General features: G+C 37.9%; 1 protein-coding gene across 1 annotated transcript in view; it reads left to right on the top strand.

Moving 5' to 3' along the window:
* LOC126354078 (protein-L-histidine N-pros-methyltransferase) overlaps positions 1 to 6,863 on the top strand; it is an 892,286-nt gene extending 885,423 nt beyond the window's left edge. The window contains exon 6 of the mRNA XM_050003459.1: positions 6,276 to 6,863. Coding sequence (XP_049859416.1) covers positions 6,276 to 6,490 — 215 coding nt within the window. The 3' untranslated portion in view covers positions 6,491 to 6,863. The remainder of the gene's footprint in view (positions 1 to 6,275) is intronic.
* Positions 6,864 to 20,909: the final 14,046 nt, after the last annotated feature.

Genomic DNA, 20,909 nt, shown 5'->3' on the forward strand with positions numbered 1-20,909 from the left:
TACTGTACAGAAAGGTAACCCTGAGATTTAAGGGTTAAAAAAGATTGAATCATTAGTATGAGGGGCATGGGAGCATCATACTGACAGGTTGCTCAGAGAGCTGGCAGTAATGCAGTGACTAGTGACTGCACACTGAGTAGTGGCAAAAATGATGAGACAATTTTATGTTAAGAACAGTAGGCATATATCCTGACAGAAAGACGACACCACGAGAAGTTCGTAGGATTGTTCGACTGGCTCTGATGGCTATACAGAGGGGGACTGCTGACATCTTTGCAGAGGTTATATATTTGTAATAGCTGATTTTGATGATGAAAGCAGCAGAAAATTTGCTGATTATGCATAATTTTATTCTTTGATGAAACATTGAATAATTTTCTGGAGTAATTCCGCATGTAGACAAAGTATTAGTAACATATTTTGTATGGTATGAGCTGTGGTTGCTTTTCGTACCATGCAGCTTCCCGACAGCATACATTTCCCACCAAGGTGCAGTGATTTGGAGCCCTTGCACTGACTGGCCTGACTGCATGTTATGCTGTACCAAATACTATAATTTTATATGCCTCAATATGGGATTTTAGCATTCCAAAACTGATCATGGTACAACAGAAGCAGATATCTTTAAAGTAATTAATTGTACTGTATAGATAATGGCTTTTTTATGACCTTCAAAATATTACATATACCAACAACAGCTTCACTGCACTTTTATTTCTTCATTAAGTTTTCTGTGAACAGTCAGCAATTATTTGAAGGTAATTCTAGTGTTAAGAAATATAACTGAAACTAAACTAAACTACACCTGAACAGATCTTGGAAGGCCCGATGCTGTTGGCCAACTGTCACATCATCCTCAGGCAATAGTAATCACTGGATTCTGATATGGAGGGGTATGAGGTTATCACACCACTCTCCCAGCTTTCATGATCGGAGCCACTGCTTATCAGTCAAGTAGCTCCTCACAAGGTGTGTGTGCACCCTGATTGCCATCAGTGCTCTGCAGATCTGGATGGTGACCCAATACCGAACTGGTCTTACCACTTTGGCAAGGCTGTTAACTGATATATCACTTGGAACAACAATAGCCTCCAGTATCCACTTGCCTATAAAGTAGCAAAGTGTGCAGTCATAAAAATATTTGATTACCTCCCTCATTCACTAAAGTGCTGAGATTGTGAGAGTTTTAGAAACAAATTGAAATCATTTCTACTTGACTACACCCAATCCAGTGATGCATTTCAGAGTAGATACAATGTATGTGCTTTGGTTGCTTTTATTGCATTATGTTGTAGATTCAGGCTGAAACAAAAAAAATCCTTGTTGTAAATAGCCAGTGTCTAGCCATGTTTTCACAAAGAAGATGTAACTTACTTGTGAATCTATTGACACATTCCACACCATGGCAATTTATTGCAAAAAAGATACACGGAACATGGAAAAAACTAAACTGAACTAGAGGCAGTATATATTCAAACTACCTTAATGGGGAAGTGAATAGCAGGGGTAGAATCACTTCAGTTGTGTTGTATGTTTCAGGCCTCAGTACGACACACTAGAATTACTAAACTGGTGGAATTGTAAAGTGTTACTCCATGAAGCACCATTCTGGTATTATCTAACTTTGTGGAGATTATGATCATCAAACGATTGGTATTAAATTATTATACCTATATTCTATTCATAATTTATGCCTATCATCAATGTCAGTCTGAGGTGTGACTGCCACTGGCATAAGTACACTCTTGTATTCATTGTAGCCTGGGGCAAACAGCTTCCGAATAACTTGAGAAATTTCTTGGCAAGCTGGAAACATATGCTGTGTCATTTCATGATGACTGATGGATGGAGGCTGATATGAAAGTATGTGTCTTACCATCACATTCCAGGCATGTTCGTTGGGTGATAAATCAGGGAACCAGAAAAGCTAGTGAAGGATCTGTGATATGAAATACAGTGTGGGTCATCCATTGTCCTGTTGAATATACCATTTGGTATCACAGTCACAAAATGTACAGGAACAGGTTTTACCATTGTTGCCATATTCTGTAATCATTCAGCCTCCCTTCAATAATTACAATATCAATCCTATTGTCATATTAATGGCTCTCCAAACCATGATTCTATGAGTTGGTGTGGAATGTATCTCAAGAGTCGCTGCTATCTGTGCCCTTTTGGCAGATTGTCTACAGACATGTTTGCAATGAGCTGACTAGCACAGACAGAAATGAGACTCATCTCTGAACTCCACAAGACACCACGCAGCATCCCAATTACCCCTGGCTCTTCACCTTGCAAGTCACTGTTGTCTGCAGTATGGTGTCAGTGGTAAAACAGTTGCTGCAACTCAAAATAAAAACCCTGCTACCAGTAATCTGTTCCCAACAATTTGTGCTGGTACCCTGCTCATAATCTCTGCCCAGGTTTCAACTGCTGTCATCAGTATATCCATCAGAGTCAATCAAACATTTCAGTATGATACTGCCATGCCCCCTCGAGCTAATGATTCAGTGTTTTTCATCCTTAAATTCATGAGGTGGCTTTTCTGTAATATATACTGCAAGTGGAAAGGGGGTAGGGGAGGGAGGGGGGTGGGGTTTCTTTGGGACGAATATGTTTAAACCAAGATTTAAGGCACAAACCATTTGAAATTATGTTATTATACAACATCTATTTTTACAATTATTCAAGTGTTGTTTAAATGCTCCTTGTTTATTTTATTGCAGTAAATAAATCCCAAAGCATTTGACTATTTCTCACACAAAAAACATACTTTTCTATGGTTTTTAAATATTACACACACAAAGACTGTTAGAGAACTCAATTTTACATTCTGAAAAATTATTCTATCTTTGTAGCAAGTAAATTTCCACATAAAACTAAATTCCAAGGTTTCAGTTCTACTCGACAGGTATAAAAAGAAAGTCTGCAAAACAGACTTTCAGTGCTTGGATCTGCATTTTTCTTACCAAAACTCAGAACGCATTTGACTATATCTAAAATTTTAAGCATTTTGTTAGAGAAACAGGCAGATCCCCATCACAATAGTCCTGAAATTCTTCATCTGAATGATGCTGTTGTTCAATAGCAGAACTGTGATCACTGCCTATTGTAAAATCATCATATTTTTCATCTATTTCTTTATCTATATCACTTGACACCTCCCTCTGTCCACCAACTAACGATTTCAAATTCCTGTGAACATATTTTGTGCTAGATGGTACGGGACTGGAAAAAACAGGTACGTAGTTCACGGGGTACAGTCTAGGAGACTCTAACACTTGTCAGTAACATGTGTCAGTAACAAACAAAGAAGGTAATAATGTAACTGCCAACAAAACACTGTAATGTTGGCAATTTAAGGAGGGTAGGGGGAGTATAGAAGCATTCCATGTCAGCTGACCTTGGAGCACAAGTTTGAAATTTTTTGCACAGTCTGAGAGACCACACCTTGTTAGTTAAGAATTAAAGTCTGAAAAATGGTGATAAGCTGCATGGTGTGTGTCCTGTGTACATGCTGTGCTGTGATCTCTGCCATAATAAGGATAAAAATATGGATGAAATTTTAATCAGATAAGACACAGGCGTGGAAGTGCTGTAGTATCATTTGAGCAGCATTTGGTCAAGGTGTTCATGATGTCATCCTGTCTATTTTGTTAGTGTATTTACTATGAAACTTGAGGTTGTGAATAATGTCCTAATGTTCAGTCAGAATGATTATTGGTGAACAGTACTTTGGGGCCACCTATGTACAAAACTGTGATTTTATTTTTAGGTTATCTGTCTGTTTTGATGCTGTACTCCACCTTTCTCTACTGTATGCTAGTATTTTCATGACCACAATAGCTACTACATTTATCTTCTAAATTTTTTTATATTGTAGTCTCTGTCTGCTCCATCCAGTGTCAGTCCACAGCTCATGGTCTAGTGAATAGCATTGCTGCCTCTGGATCATGGCATTCCCGGTTCGACCCCAGCCAGGTCACGGATATTCTCCGCCCCAGGAATAGGTATTTGTGTTGTCCTCATCATTTCATCATCATTCAGGAGAAGTGACATGACTGTACAAAGTTTGGGGCTTTGTATGGGTGCTGGTAAAAATGCAGCTAGGTGCCCCACAAACCATACCAAATATCACCCTTCCAGCATTACATTAATTATTCTTAGATGCGATAGATGAAGTCCCAGTAATGTGCCCCTTCCTCTTATGAGGGTACACCATAGTTTACTTCTGTCCTGTACTCACCTATTCATTTTAGTACTTCATTTCAGACCTTCAGGCGTTCTTTGATAGCAGTAGATTCCAATTGCTTCCAGTTGTTTCATTCTCTTATTTCCAATTGTACATATTTGACTTCCATACCAGGTGAAAACTTTCAGGAAGGTAATCCTTAGTTCCATATCAGCATCTGATAACAATAGAGCTCTTTTATTGAAAAAAGTTTTCTTCGCCTGTACTAATTCACTTATGATATATTCCTTGTTTCAACCATCCTGTATAATCTTGCTTCCTGTGTTGGAGAATTCTTTACTTCCTTCCACTTCTGTGTCACTCCTGATAAGTCATTATCGTCCGTTCTACTATTATTCATAATTTTCATCTATGCTTTTTTTATTAGTTAGCCACATCCTGTGCCAACTACCATGTCCATCCCTTTAAATAGGTCTCCAAGTCTTCCATACATGCTGCGAAATGGGCTACATCATCTGCGAACCCTAGCATTGGAATCTGTTCCCCTCATTATCATTTCTTCTACCTTGTTTATTTATTTCACACTTCATAATGCTCCAAAGTAGTTGTGCTCTGTTCTTGGAACTATGATTGCCTCCTTTCCAACCTCCAGAGAAGTTCTCTGGCATACCTTGCAGGACTAGCACTCATGGAAGAAATGAAAGTTGTGAGGGTAGGTCAAGAATCGTGTATAGATAGATCAATTGGTATAACAGTCACCTGTGGATGGTAAAGGTCCCAGTTTTGATTCCTGGCCAGGCACACAGTTTTAATCTGCCAGAAAGTTTCAAATCAGTGTACACTCTGCGCAGAGTGAAAATTCATTGTGGAGTATCTGTCCCTCTGTAGCTAATCCTCAATGATAGAGTGCTGCATTGGTGCCGTTTGACCATCAAGTGCATATAAACCATTTATTATGGTGTTCACAATTGTTTTATGAAAGGCAGTTGGATTTAGAAATTAATTACCAGCCACTTTTCCACTGAGTCTTTCTATTCTTGCTGGGAAAGCTACTGTGTGGGAGTAACCAAAGTTGGACATCAGAATCTCTGGATGCCTCCAATCAATACTATCTTATATGAAATCAATATTGAATAGGCTACAAGGGGAATATGAAAACACAGTCCTTTCAGGTAGCCACACTCTGTGCTGTATACTGTAAATTCCTTTAAATAGAAACCATTACACTAATGAAGATGTGTCCACACCTGACATTAACATTATTACTGGTATTGAGTTGCTGGAGATGCATGTGTTACCTTGTAACAGAGTATAAGTAAAATTATGAATTTCGTCTATCATTTCATTTTTATGCATTTAATTTGATTTTGATATGTCCCTTGTGTCTGTGTAAGCTGTGATCATCTGCAAACTCTGTTCCCTCAGTGGCAGTATAACCATATACCACAACAGAAAACTGAATGGCTGGTAAAGTATAATAGACCATTTTTAGATATAAAATTTCTTTAAATCTCTACTGCTTAAATTCCTTGCATTTATTCAAAACAACAAATACATTTTTGTGCAGATAACAATTCTGATAAAGGTGCCATGTTCTAAAAATATTCCACATTTAGGCACTATGTCAAAAGCATTAGTTTCTATATTCTCTGAAATTCCACTTTTCTGCATTGAAATAAAAATGGTTAAAATAAAGAAAGAAGTATAATTTGTAGTTGTAATTAAATCATTCATGGAAATCTTCAGTACACAGCAGATATAAGGTGGCAAAAAGTGTGTGTTCATTTTATAAAAACATAAAAGCATTCAAAAGAAAATGTATTGAGATTTCACCTGTCTTTCACTGTTATTGCATTAGATAAAACTCCATATATTAGTTCTACACTTTGTGTGATCCTGTAATGCTTTTTTTGTAAAGCTATAGTCTGTAAATTTTTAGCCCTGTAAGATCAAAAGCTTCTTTTTTTAATTGGTTATTATTTTTAGTTTTTATGATCTCAGAATAATCATTATTTTTGATAGTTCACATTGTTTCCCTGACATAAAAATATTAACATTAAGAACTGGTTCTGTTTTTTGGAAGGTGGACAAGCAGATCATCGTCCAACTGAATGGTTACCGATCAAAGGAGAAACATTTGAGGAGCAGGCGGCATCAGCCATTGTTGACTTATTTGAACCAGCAGGCTTTCATGTTGAACGATGGTGCAGACTACCATATTTGTGTGAAGGAGATCTCAATCAGGCATTTTACTGGCTAGATGATGCACTTTTTGTTCTTAGTGTATCCAACAGCTGATCAGAAAGTAACTTATGTGCAAAGGTGTTATTTATATTGTGTCTTCTTTAAGTGCATTGGAAACCTGCTCAGCAATAATAAAAACTTAAAACATTCCAATCAATGGTATATACAGTGCCTTTAGCAGTAAATACCACAGCCAGGAATAAATTCAACTGTGTTCATAAAACTCAATGTCCTGAAGGTATTACATCACTTCCATTGTTCCCTTAGGTGTAATTTTACATATCTGATAGTTAAAATCAACTAAAAGAATCAGTATATTATTGATACATCACATACAAAATGAAAGGCATGTTTTACAGATGCTCTTTTGTTATTTACATACATGTATGAAATAACTTGCTGTAAATAAATATGAAATACATTCAGATTCTGTGATGTTATTAGTATGTCATATTTGATTCCCACAGCCTATTTTCAAATTTCTATAACTTAAGAGTATCAGTGTAATAACCAGAAGGAAACACAAAATACTCATCACAAGTAATGGAGTAAAGAAATGAAATAAGACACACTTCAGAAGATGCAATGAAATGCTGGTAAACACACAAAAAAGAAACTTAATGGTGTAATTTAGCTTTCAAGTGTGATAGCAATTGGCAAATGGCTGTCTGCTGATTTCACTGACAATATGAAAACTTATTTTGTCAAAATTAAAAAACAAACAAAAAACGCATATATCACTAAAAGTAAAATGCACGTTGGTGTGTTGGTGTGTGTGTGTGTGTGTGTGTGTGTGTGTGTGTGTGTGTGTGTGTGTGTGTGTGACAAGAACACAACAGGAGAGGACAGACACGACCAACAAAGGACAGAACGAACAACATTAAGATTGAAACAACAGAGTAACAAGAAAACCTAACAACCATGTCCACCTGTACACAGAACAAGAAAGTAAATAAACTATCTAAGGCAAGGCGATGTGTCCAGAGATGTACACAAGGTTAGACTGACTTTCTGAGTGAGAGGCAGGCGCTTAAGTACTCTATCGGGGACACCACTATTGGCCGCTGTGGTGCCCTCACACCAAATGCAGGGCAGGAGGCACGCACTATCACAGCTTATGGCGTGATGGTGCAGAGACCTCTAGGGGGCTTCGACGCCCATGACATCTGGCGGGGATTCAAATTCCGTGGAGCGTGGCACCAGGCTCATATGTATGGGCAAGCTGTTATTTTAATCTTCCTTATAGTAGCTGCTGAACTAATAGAGCTTGTTATTTAATCACCTGCTGGGAGTACCAGTTATTTAGGACATTGAAGATGTTTTTATATGAAATATACAATAGGGTACATTCCCTATAATACATTAATGGGCCTTAATACTATTTCTTGTGAACTACAATGTTTGACTTTACTTACAGTGATTTGTGTCCTACAATGCTATTATCTGTTAGTACCACTGAACTGTTTTTAAAAATAGTGGCTATTTCAGAATTTCACCAAAAAACTTTGAAGAACCATTTGTCACAAACAGTGAATTGTTTTTTGTTTAGGAAAAGATCCATTTTAACTTACCATTTGTGAGTGACATGCATCATGGAGGTACATTGCTCATGGTCTGCAATGCACTGTTGCCAGCTGTTAGTTGGTTGTAGTTATGCTTTTAATTCTTCACTGTGCCTTAACTGTTAATGATGATGATTGTGATGATGGTGATGCTGGTGGTTTTACGTATGAGATTCTCAAAAGTTGCTAGATCCAAAGAAAACATGTGGAGACATGGCTTCCAGAATGAAAAGACTCTTTTGTGATTGTGGACACCTACAGTCTGAACTGTGCCCAAAGACCTGCAGTGTGGAGGACCTGTGCAAGACTAATCCAAATACAATGGATGTGGCCAGCTTTTAATGTTAGTTTTTTCCTGAAAATTCCTGCCTCATGTAATTTTTCTTTTTTAATCTGGTTTCGCCAGTTAGCATCATACAATGCATATCATTCTCGGAATATACTAATACCATACTCCAAGGCAAATAGCAAGATATTATCGCCTGTTATGATGTACTGAACTTCTAACCAGTTATTGTGAAAACTGAAAAACGTTAATTTGAGAGATTTTGTTTTCTGTTTTCAGCTATATTCAGTTCACACAGTGTTAAATATTTTGAAATAAATGTTTTAACAGCCCCAGTTTGTTTCTTCAATAATGTAAATGTGTTAGGAAATATAACTTATGAGTATCAGAAAAGGTTTATGTATAAATACAAAACACACACACACACACACACACACACACACACACACACACACACACACAATATGACAGTAGTATGATGCAATATTAATTTTTGGTCACTGTAGGATGAAGTACTGTGCTTTGCTCAAATGAGGAAATGAAGAAATGAAGAGTACCATGCTGACATGGCTTGACAAAAGGGCAATAACATATTTACTGAGAAAATCATTATGGCAATTATGTTGAGAAATAATCGGTGTGTGCTTGTAGTATTTATAAATAAATCCTCTTAATCTGTTAGTTTGTTTTACTTTCTGACTCTACAAAGTTTTAAACAAAAACCATTGATGGTGTGGTCAAAAATAGCCTTGTATTCACTGAGTAGTCAACAAACTCCATCTGTCAGAGAGGTATTGATATGTGAAGTTTGAACCATCTTGAAGAGATATATTGAGAGGCATTAATATAACCACTGTTGCTGAAATATGTGGAAATATGGCATAACCAAATAAGGCATGTGTGCCAGTTTTGGGATATGTACAAAGAGAAGGATCAGAGATTAGCTATTAAATTTTGTTTGAAAACTGATTTTTCAGTGACAAAGGTTTTGAAATGATGTTGAAGGTGGACAGTGGGATAGAACAAAGTCAGAGAAGTCTGATAATGAGTGATATTCAATGAAAACCACATGTGTGTCAAACACACATTTAGTGATTACATTATTTCATCATCATCATATTTTGATCGTTTAAATTTTCTTGCTCACCTCTTTAGAAACCATAGCATCAGAAAATAAATTGGCCATACTTTTCATTTGTTGATCATCTGCTTAGAAACAAAACTTTGTCTTCTTTAATCATACTCAATTTGTGAAGTCATTTCATGACTGTTCAATGAAAGGAATAACAATTTTACGATATTTAAATGAAAAATAAAATTTTAAATATGAGATAACTGGATCATAAAAGGAAAGGATCATTTTAATGTAGTAGTCACTCAAGATAACATAATATAGTACATGACAGTATCTAGAAAACAAAAAATTATGTGTAACCGTTTCTATATAATGCAAAATAAATAATTGTCATGCAGCACAACAGCCTAGCGTAAGTCTTTCAATAGGATGCCACTTCAGCAACTTGTGTGTACTGAAAGCTAATGGCATGCTGTTTTCCCCGAATGGCCACCCATCCAAGAACTAGCCAGGGCCAACATTGCTTAACTTCAGTGATCAGCAGGGGACCAGTGTTACCAATGTGACAAGGTTATTGACTACAAAGTATATATCATCTCAGTAGAGTTCACCTTCATGCCTGAGTGTTCAGCATCGTAGAATGCCATGTGAGGGGGCTGAGTTCATTTCCTAGCTGGGTCAGAAATTTTTTCTGTTTGGGGACTGGTTGTTGTCTTCATCATCATTTAATCTTCCTTGACGTACTAGTCACTGAAGTGGCATCAACTAAGAAGACTTGCACCAGGCAACCTGTGTACCTGATGGGAGGCTGTAGCCTCATGTACATTTCATTTCATCTAAGTAAAGGTTATTTTCACAGATTTATCCTCTTAAGATATGATTGTCTTCATACAGTAATTCACTTGTCTCTCTTATTGCTATGAATTAATAAAATTTTATTAGCACAGTCCCGATCAATAAAGCATCACTTCTCTGACACAACTAAGCCTGTCATGATGAAATTTCTTTCACTTGCAGCAAGAATGGTGCAAACACATATGACATCTTTTGCAACTTTGGAGAGTTTGGGGAAGGCACAGGCATTAATCTTCCAGCAACATATCACCTTCTTGAAGTTATCATGCGGGAAATCCATGCTTGAATAACTCTAAAATTCACCTTTAAGTTTAGAAGCTGATGAACACCAGTCCTGGAACTTCTTTATTGGAGAGTGGATATGGTCTTTCATCTCTTTTTTTGACAACTGTGCCCTCTAGCTTCTGATAAGCAGTTTGATTTTCTTTATTTTCCTCACACGTAATTAGGGGTTTTCTGGAACATGGATGAAAAAAGTGTAGCCATGTAATGAGAATCCAATAGCTTGTTAATTACTTTCTGTGTTATGAAGGTTTCTGCACATCCTTTCAGTGATTTACATACAGCATTGTCATCTTCAATTTGGCATGAATCTAATAAACTAAACTGAGTGAGTGACACAGTGGTTAGCACACTGAAATTGCATTTGAGAGGACATAGTTCAAACTCATAACAAGACATCCCAATTTAGGTCTTTTTTTTATTTATTTCCCTAATTACTTCAGGAAAATTCTAGGATGCTTCCTTTGACAAAGGGAACGGCTGATTTTCACCCCATCCTTCCCTAATGTGAGCTTGTGCTCTGTCTCTAATGACCTCATTGTTGACAGGACATTAAATACTAATCTTCTTCTCCTCCTCCTCCTCTTCCTCCTCTATATAGTAAACTAAATGCCCACGGCACTACACAAGGCAGGGTTGGTTTCGTTTCACCCTCCAAATTATTTGTGGCTTCTTTAAAAGATACCAGGGATTTAATTATGTCATCCATGACATCTGGCTGATACAAAGATATCACTTCCTGTTTTAATTTCTCTAATAACAAATTCTCAGGCAACTCTTCTTTAAGAAGCTTTTCTTCTAATGTGTGGCTTAAGGCAGTGTTCTGCACATGGCAGATGATTGTGGAATTCAAAAGCTTTCTTTATGTTTGGCCCTTGATCCATTACAAATGTCATTTTGCTTAGTTCCAGAGGAGTCATAAGTAGCTCTAACATGTTCTCATATAAATCTGTAAGAATATTTCCACTTGGCTTTTTAACATAAGGATATTTTTGTTGTGTGCAACACATTGTTTCTTGGTTCACTCCTGTCCTCAAAATCTACAATAATACTCAATATGACATTGAGATAATGTATCTTGCAATAATTATCAGTCTAAAGACTGCACATCATAGCCAATACGTTTTGGTCAATGGCTTCCTTTACTGTAGGCAAGATCTCACATCTCATTTCATTGGCTTCATCTTGAATATGTCAAAAATTGATTCTCAGAGACGCTAAAAACTTTGAGCACTCACTTCATCATATTCGGAACCAGTCCCAATTATTTCTTTGGAAAGACTAATAATCTCCACTGACAACATTGTAGGTATGTAGATCTAATGATCACATTACAGTGCACTTGTTCCTTATTGTCTCAGCAAGTGGTTTATGTCTCTTCAGACCATGAAAGAAACATGTGGCCAGCTGGCATTACTAAACCAATACTTACATTCAGTAGGCTGTTGTTAAGTGGCTCTTAACCCTGAAACCTGATTTATTTTATGCTGAGTTCAATAGATTACTTTACCAACAGAATAAATCCTTAGACAATTATAGAGATCATGTGGAAAATTAGCATGTGCCAATGCCTTAATAACTTTGTGTACTTTTTTTATTTCCAAATAAAACTTTTCTTAAAGAGGATTTCTAATTGTACTTTTTGAATCACTCTCAAACACACATATTGTCATTGCAGAAGCAATACTGCATAACAGGTTCTGTGTCTATTCACTGTATAAGTGCAAAAGCACATATAGACAAAGCACATTGTTATTCCTTGTTATCTATCTTATACTGCTGAAAAGCATTTCATAAACTAAGGCTTAATTCATGGAAATGGACAGCACTTCACAAGATGCTCTTATCACTGAGAAAAAAACTGTTAAACAATGGAAAATCCAGGATGGAATATAAGAAGGCCAATTTGCTACTCTCCGTATAGTGAAGATGCTGGGCTGCAGATAGGCACAACAAAAAGTCTGTCACAATTATAGCTTTCAACAGTTAAGGCCTTCATCAACAGTAAATAAACAACATATGCGCACGCGTGCTGCAGTCTCACGCAACTGAAACCACACTGCGAGCAACAGCACCAGTGCATGATGGGAGTGGCAATGGGTGGGGGTAAGGAGGAGGCTGGAGTGAGAAGGGGGAGGGATAGTATGATGGGGATGGCAGACACTGAAGGGCTGCAGGTTAGACTGAGGGCAAGGGAGAGGTGGGGAGGGGGGTGGCAGGGGGGAAGTAGCGGAAAAGGAGAGAAATAAGTAGACTGGGTGTGGTGGTGGAATCATGTCATTGTAGTGCTGGAATGGGAACATGGAAAGGGCTGAATGGGTGAGGACAGTGACTAATGAAGGTTAAGACCAGGACAGTGACTAATGAAGGTTAAGACCAGGACAGTGACACGAACATAGGATGTATTGCAGAGAAAGTCCCCACTTGCGCAATTGAGAAAAGCTGGTACTGGTGGGAAAGATCCATATGGCATAGGCTGTGAAGCAGTCATTGAAATAAAGGATATCATGTTTGGCAGCGGGTTCAGCAACAGGGTGGTCCACTTGCTTCTTGGCCAAAGTTTGTCAGTGGCCATTCATGTGGACAGATAGCTTTGCTGGTTGTCATGCCTACATAGAATGCAGCACAGTGGTTGCCGCTTAGCTTGTAGACCACATTACTGGTTTCACAGGTAGCCCTGCCTTTGATGGGATGGGTAATGTTAATGACTGGAGTAGGTGGTGGTGGGAGGATATATGGGACAGGTCTTGCATCTAGGTCTATTACAGGGTATGAGCCATGAGGTAAAGGATTGGGAGCAGAGGTTGTGTAAGGATAGACGAGTATATTGTGTAAGTTTGGTGGGTGACAGAATACCACTGTGAGAGGGATGCGGAGGATAGTGGCAGGACATTTCTCATTTCACAGCATGATGAAAAGTAATTGAAACCCTGGCGGAGAATGTAATTCAGTTGATCCCATCCTGGGTGGTACTGAGTTACAAGGGGAACGCTCCTCTGTGGCCAGACAGTGTAACTGTGGGAGGTGGTGGGAGATTGGAAAGATAAGGTATGGGAGATTTGTTTTTGTACAAGGTTGGGAGGATAATTAGCTTTTCTGAATTGCAATACATCTTATGTTCCCATAACCCTCCTGGCCTCAACCTTTGTCAGTCACTGTCCTCACTCAGCCAGCCCCTCCCTGTTCCCATTCCAGCACTACACTGCCATCATTCCACCACCACACCCAGTCTTTTTACTTCTCTCCTTTTCTGCTACTTCCCCACCCCTCTCCCCACTTCTCCCCTGCCCTCAGTCTAACCTGCAGCATTTCGCTGTCTGCCACCCCACCATACTATCCCTCCCCCTCCCCACTCCAGCCTCCTCCACACCCCCACCCAGTCACCACTCCCATCATGAACGGGTGCTGCTGCTCCCAGTGTGGTTTCAGTTGCCTGAAAGTGCAGTTGTGTGTGCATATGTTTGTCTGTTGTCGACAAAGACCTTAATGGCCGAAATCTATAATTGTGAGGTTCTGTTCATTGTGCCTATCTGTGACTCAGCACCTCCACTATATGGTGAGTAGCAACTTTCCTTTTCATAATATAGAATGAAACTGTTCTATTAAAAGTAGACATGAAATCAGTGGTTTTGTTTTTTTGGGAGTGATTGACAGCTTCTAGCCACTTCTCCAATCTTCAATCCCCTATATGTTTTCCTGAATCTTGCTGGTCTTCTGGCATAGCAACATCAATTTAGACAACAGTGTCATCTGTGAAAGCCTCAAAGATCTTCTCATGCTTCATTGTTTTGCAGTTATGTGGAATTTGCACCTTTCTTTCACCTAGTTTGACTTACACAGTATTGTTTCAGCTTCATCTTCATTATAAATAATCATCATATTGTCATTCCTGTGATAACAACAGGCAAAACTGATGTCTGGTGGTGGAGTCTCCAATGCCTATTCAAGTCCAATGGACCCACTTTTCATCCCTCTCTCTGCAGCTACTGTTTGGAAGATTTCACTGGATTTAGTAGCTAATGATTCAAATTTTATACCATCTGTCTCATTGCTGCTGTCATCTGAGAATTGACTACTGCATGCCTTACAGAATTTATACATTTCATGCCTAGTAATTCTTCTTATTGCGCTTTCCTTGTTCTTGCAACTTTGAATTTTTCATACATAGCACATTTTTATGCACTTATGATGACACGTTACTGTTTGTACTGCATTTTTAAGTCTGGATTAGAGTTAGTGAATAAATGATATAAATGTGTGGCAAGTTTTTTTTATTTGATGGCATTTTGGTGATTTGTACATCAATGATGATGAAATGATGATGTGGTCAACACTACACTCATTCCCAGAGTGGGTAAAATCTGACCTGCCCAGGGATCAAACACGTGACACCATGTCCGAGAGGCAGCAAAGCTAACCACTAGGCTATGAGTTCCAGATAATAGAGCTAATCAATTGTATTAAATAAAGTTATTTGTTCCTAGCACAAGATACTTTGATCCAAGATGGATCAAGGAAACAGGTGGATACAGTATTCTTTGACTTCCAAAAAGAATTTATGTCAGTACTACACCACCACTTATTAACAAAAGTTAAGATATCAAACAAAATTTGTGACTGGATTGAAATTTTCTTGCTAGAAAGGATACAGCATATTATGTTGGATGGAGAATCACTGATGGTAATAAAAGCAACTTCAGGCATGCCCCAGCAAAGTGTACTGGATCCCTCTTTGTTCACCTCATTTATTAACGACCTGGCAGACAATATTATCAGATGATGCAGTTATTTACAATGAAGTACTCTCTGGAAAACTCTGTCCAAATATTGAGATACATCTTGATAAGATTTGAAATTGATAAATAGAATGGTAACTTGCTTTAAATGCACAGAATTTTTTCACTTCACAAAATGTATAAAAGTAGTATTCTGTGAGTACAATATCAATGCATCACAACTGCAATCACTCAAAACTTACAAATAACTTACTGTAATAGTTTGTGTGGTCATGAAATGAAAAAAAATCACATAGTTGTGATTGTAGATAAGACAGGTAGCAGACATTGGTTTATTGGCAGCAAACTGGGAAAATACAGGCAGCCTACAAAGGAGATTGCTTGCAAAAAAAAAAAAAAAAATTATGCGCGTTTCATATTAGAATACTGTTCAACTGTAAGGAATCCGATCAAACAGAACTGTAAGGAGATACTGGACATACATAAAGAAAGACAATGTCAGTAGCCACAGGTTTGTCTGACTTACAGAAGAGTTTCAGAGAAATGCCTGTTTTAAGATAGCTGCAAATTATCCTCCAAAAGTCTACTTAAAAAGTTTCAAGAATCAGTATTAAATGAAGAATTTAGAAACATACTTCAGCCCCCTACAAATCGCTCCTGTAGGGACTACAAAGACAAGATTAGACAAATGCACGGTGTACTGAGAAATGTAAACTGTCACTCTTCCTACACTCCAAGCACATTGAAACAGGAAGAGACCCTAATGTTTGATGATGGAATGCTAAGTATCCTCTGCCATACACTTTAGAGTGATTTTTGGAGCATATATGTAGATACAGATGTTGGCCACCCTTTCCTCAGCTTCCACTATCATTTTCCTTGTCCCACTGTAAAGGAACACTGAGCTCATAATGGTGGGAGAATTTTAAGTTTCTCATCTTCTTTGTGTCCATGAAAAATTTCTTCCCATTTTTCACCCTCTGAATTCTCCTTGATTTATGTAAGTAACTGAAGGTGAGTTAGTTGACAGGGTTGCTTCATTACCACTATCTGACCATCATGGTAAGATAAACCATTTCTTATGAGACTCACATTTATTTAATGAGAGACTGCTGAACTTAAAAATAAATTATCAATCATTGTTGTATTATGATCAGTATTAGTCCTCTCCCCTTGCCCCCCCTCCCCCCCCCCCCCCAATCTTTGGCAGTGCAAGATCCATCACCACCTGATGTATCTCCACCATCAACAGCAGTGACAGAGGGAAGCAGAAGAATCACAAGAAAGATGAAAAACACAACTCTACAGGATTTCTGGTATCTGCCCTCAGTTACAGGACTAACTTGAGTCATAAACCTACAGGTACACTTTCTATAACCCATAACTGCAGTTTACAACAAAACAGGGATGTCAGAACAAAGAATTTAGTAAATGTCTAACTTTGTATTTTTCACCAGTGTCTAATGTGCCCAAGAAGCAAACTGGACCAGTTGTCTGTTGGCATTAATGACAGCAATGCAATCAACAATGCCAAAGTATTGTGTTTTACTGAACATCATTTGAATGAAGGACTGAAATGATGCAACTATATAAGTACAACTTAGCAGCATATTAAACTAGGAATACAATGGATAAAGGAGGTATAATAATGTATAAATAATATAGGATACAAGAATACAGATCAAAAAAATTATTGTGTTGCCCAACATTTTGAGGCTTGTTGCATTGAACTTCATGTTGATAATTTGCCTGTTTATGTGATTACTGTTTGTAGAGCTCCCTCGGGAAAGCTTAGTATATCCCTCAAACAATTAGAATCACTCTTAACTCGCCTGTTCTCAGAAACCAAAGAAATAATCATGCTTGGTGGCTTTACGTACATTTTCTTACTTATAATAATGATAGAACAGATTTTAATAATGTAATGAGCTCTTTTAATCTGAGAGCAGTATTTGACTTTCCCACAAGTGTGACAAAAGACTGCACAAGGCTGATTGACAGTATTTTTGTAGGCAGCAACAGAATTTATGGGACTTTGTGTAACACAAATCTTCCAATCATGATGGGCAGATGAGAAAAAGCATGACATAAGCCTAACAAGAGTTTCAGCAGACATTTTATGTTTCATTCAGAAATCCTAACAAACCTAAGGATAGTGAGCACTACAAGTTATACTGCAGCATCCTAAAGAATGTAATTAAAAATCCAAGAGCATGTGTATTAAATCTGAAATTGACAGTTTGCACAACAAAATAAAAACTATTTGGAAGGTAGTCAAAAAGAAGACAGAAAAAATTTCAGAAGATCTAGACAGTATCAAAGTGTGTCATAATGGAGGCACTGTAGATGAAGGTGATACGAGGGCTGCTATATATATTTCTGGCCTAATAATGAAAATATGAATATTTATCAATGAAAATGGTTTATTGTTTTTCAAAATATTCTCCATCAAGATTTATACACTTTTGCATGCGCTCAAACCAATTTTCGAAGCACTTTTTCCACTCCGATTGAGACACCTCCAAAACATGGTTTTTGAATGCTGCAACAGCATCTTCTGGCGTCGAAAATCGTTGACCATGCATTTTTTTCTTGATGTGTGGGAATAAAAAGAAGTCATTGGGTGCCAAGTCAGGGCTGTACGGTGGATGACCCATCACTTCGACGTTTTGGCCGGTCAAAAAGGCGCTGGTTTGAGCCGATGTGTGACAGCTCGCATTGTCATGGTGCACAATGATTCGTCTTCTCTTGTTCATTTTTCGAATTTCTCCGAAGACTTCAGGCAAACAAATGGTGGTGTACCACTCAGAATTGACCGTCCTACATTGCTCAAGCGGAACAGTCGCCACATGACCAGTTTTGCCGAAGAAACAGGCGATCATTTGCTTCGAAGTGCTTCTTCCACGAACAACTTTCGTTGGATTTGGCTCGTCTTGGAAGACCCACATGGTCGATTGCTGTTTTGTTTCGGGCTCATACGCATAGATCCATGATTCGTCACCTGTGACGATCTTATAAACGTCTTTTGAAGCACCGTGATCGTATTTTTTCAGCATTTCTTTACACCAATCCACATGAGCTTTCTTTTGAGCGATTGTCAAATTGTGCGGGATCCAACGAGAAGAAACCTTTTTTTACGGCCAGGTGTTCATGCAATATCGAATGTATGCTGGTGGGAGAAATGCCTAGGCATGCCTCTATCTCACGGTATGTCACATGACGGTCTTGCATTATCAGTTCACGTACGGCATCGATGTTTTCTGGCACAACGGCTGTTTTTGGACGACCTTCACAGAATTCGTCTTTGAGCGAGCGTCGGCCATGATTGAATTCGTTGTACCAGTTTTTTACAGTGCTATAGGATGGTGCTTCGTCGCCATACAAAGATTTAAGTTCATCGATGCACTCTTGTCATGATAATCCACGTCGAAAGTTGTGAAAAATGATCGCACGAAAATGTTCACGAGTTAATTCCATTTTTGTGCCCAATTGATTTCTTCAAGTCCCTGTAAAAGAAAAAAAAATTGTCGTAAGTCAAAAAGTTCTGAGTACATTTATGCTAAAAAATGTCAAACTTTCCAATGGAAATGTCAGATTGCACCTGGCAACACTTAGTGTTGCCTAGGCCAGAAATATATATAGCAGCCCTCATACAGTTGCTGATATCTTCAACAACCATTCTTTGACAGTAGGAGATCAAATTGGTTGTAAAGGATGTAGGGTTCAGGCCATGAATCTTCTTCAAAAAGCAGTGCAGAATAAATTAGTCGGCTACGTATACCCCATACTATCTTACTGCTTGCAGCTTTGCTCACATAGACTGTATGGCTGGCAGCGATTTTTTTATTTTTATTTTTTATTTTTTTAATTTTTTTTTTTTTTACTAATTGCACCACTTTCTAAGCTTTTCATGCTAATTAAGACCATATAAGCATGGACTTTTCCGAATGTACTTCTGACCAAAAAGAGATTTTGGTGGTTGCAGTCATAAGTTTTTATTAATGATGCCTTTTGCATTCATGTGAAGATGTTTCTGTAGCAACTTTCATACCCTAACTAATATTTCTTTATATGTAACTGAGAAGTGAAATACCAGTTCTCATTAATTTTGCTTTGAAGTTTCTTTAGTGTAACAAAATATTTTCTTAAAAATTTTCATCCCCTATTGCACTCCCTTAGGGGATGAATTTGCAGAAAAGCTTTCATTCGCTATTTCACCCCATGGGGCTAAATTTCCAAAAATGCTGACACATGTATTTCTTTATTTCTGACCGAGAAATGAGATACCAATTTTTGTAGGTCTAGCTTCAAAATTGCCTTAATAGTGACATTTTTTCAAAAAAGTGAAAAAAGAAAAATTCCTCATCCCCTATTTCACCCCCTTAGATTTGGAAATTCGAAAAATCCCTACTTACATGATGCCTACAGTATAAGATTCACTCCTCCAAATTTCAAGTTTCTATCAGAGGCGGGCGATAATGAGTCAGTCAGTCAGTAAGTCAGTCAGTCAGTCAGGACATTACCTTTTTTACATAAAAATCACAACTAATGAAATTAAGAAGGTAATAAGCCAAATGAAAAATAAACATTCCACTGGTGTGGAGAATATATCTATTAAAGTAGTGAGGCATTGCTGCAAATTGATTCTTAAAGTTCTTTGTCACATATTTAATGATTTTATAAATCAAGGTACTGTTCCTAATGGACTCACATACGCAGTCTTTAAGCCACTGTTCAAAAAATGGTGATAACCTGAGGTTTCCAACTACAAGCCAATTTCATTGCTAACAAGGCTTTGTAAAATCCTTGAGAAATTTATGTTCAAGGGAATCATGTATCGTCTTAAAAACATAACATCCTTAATAAAAATCAATTCGGATTCCAAAAGGATATTTCAACTGAACATGCCATTTTCCCATTTGTCAACCAACTCCTTGAAGCTCTAAACAATAAAATGTCACCAGATGGAATCTTTTGTGATCTGGCTAAGGCATTTGACTGTGTATATCATAAAATTCTACTTATGAAGACTGAGCACTATATCTTATATGGTAAAGTAGGGATGTGGCTCGAATCATATCTAGATGACAGAAGAGTATTCAATAATTCTGCATTGGCACCAACCTGCTCTGACTGGATCACAGTGAAATGTGGAGAATCACAGGGCTCAATACTTGGTCCCTCAATTTTCCTAATCTTTATCAATGAGCTGCCATGACGTATGACACAAAAAACACACATTGCCCTGTCTGCTGACAACACAATCATTATGATAGACAATGTACCAGACTAATCCGTGACCACTACAGTCAAAGAAGATCTAGATCGGCTCACTTCAGAGGTTTGGCTCGTTGGTTGATTGGGAGGAGGAGACCATCAGATTAGGGAAGAATGGAAAAGGAAGTCAGCCACGCTCATTCAAAGGAACCACCCTGGGATTTGCACGAAATGATTTAGGGAAATGACAAAAAAACTAAATCAGTATGTCCAGACGTGGGTTTGAACCATTGTCCTCCTAAATGCGAGTCAAGTGTGCTAACCACTGTGCCACCTCACTCAGTCAAATCCGTAGTAACCATACATCATTGAACAGCTGACATAGATCATTTCACACCCATTTTAGTGCTCCATGTTGAGCCAAAATTGTGGATGCATATGAATGAATTGACACACATAC

Source organism: Schistocerca gregaria, chromosome 3 (assembly GCF_023897955.1).
Source record: "Schistocerca gregaria isolate iqSchGreg1 chromosome 3, iqSchGreg1.2, whole genome shotgun sequence".
NCBI classification, from domain to species: domain Eukaryota; kingdom Metazoa; phylum Arthropoda; class Insecta; order Orthoptera; family Acrididae; genus Schistocerca; species Schistocerca gregaria.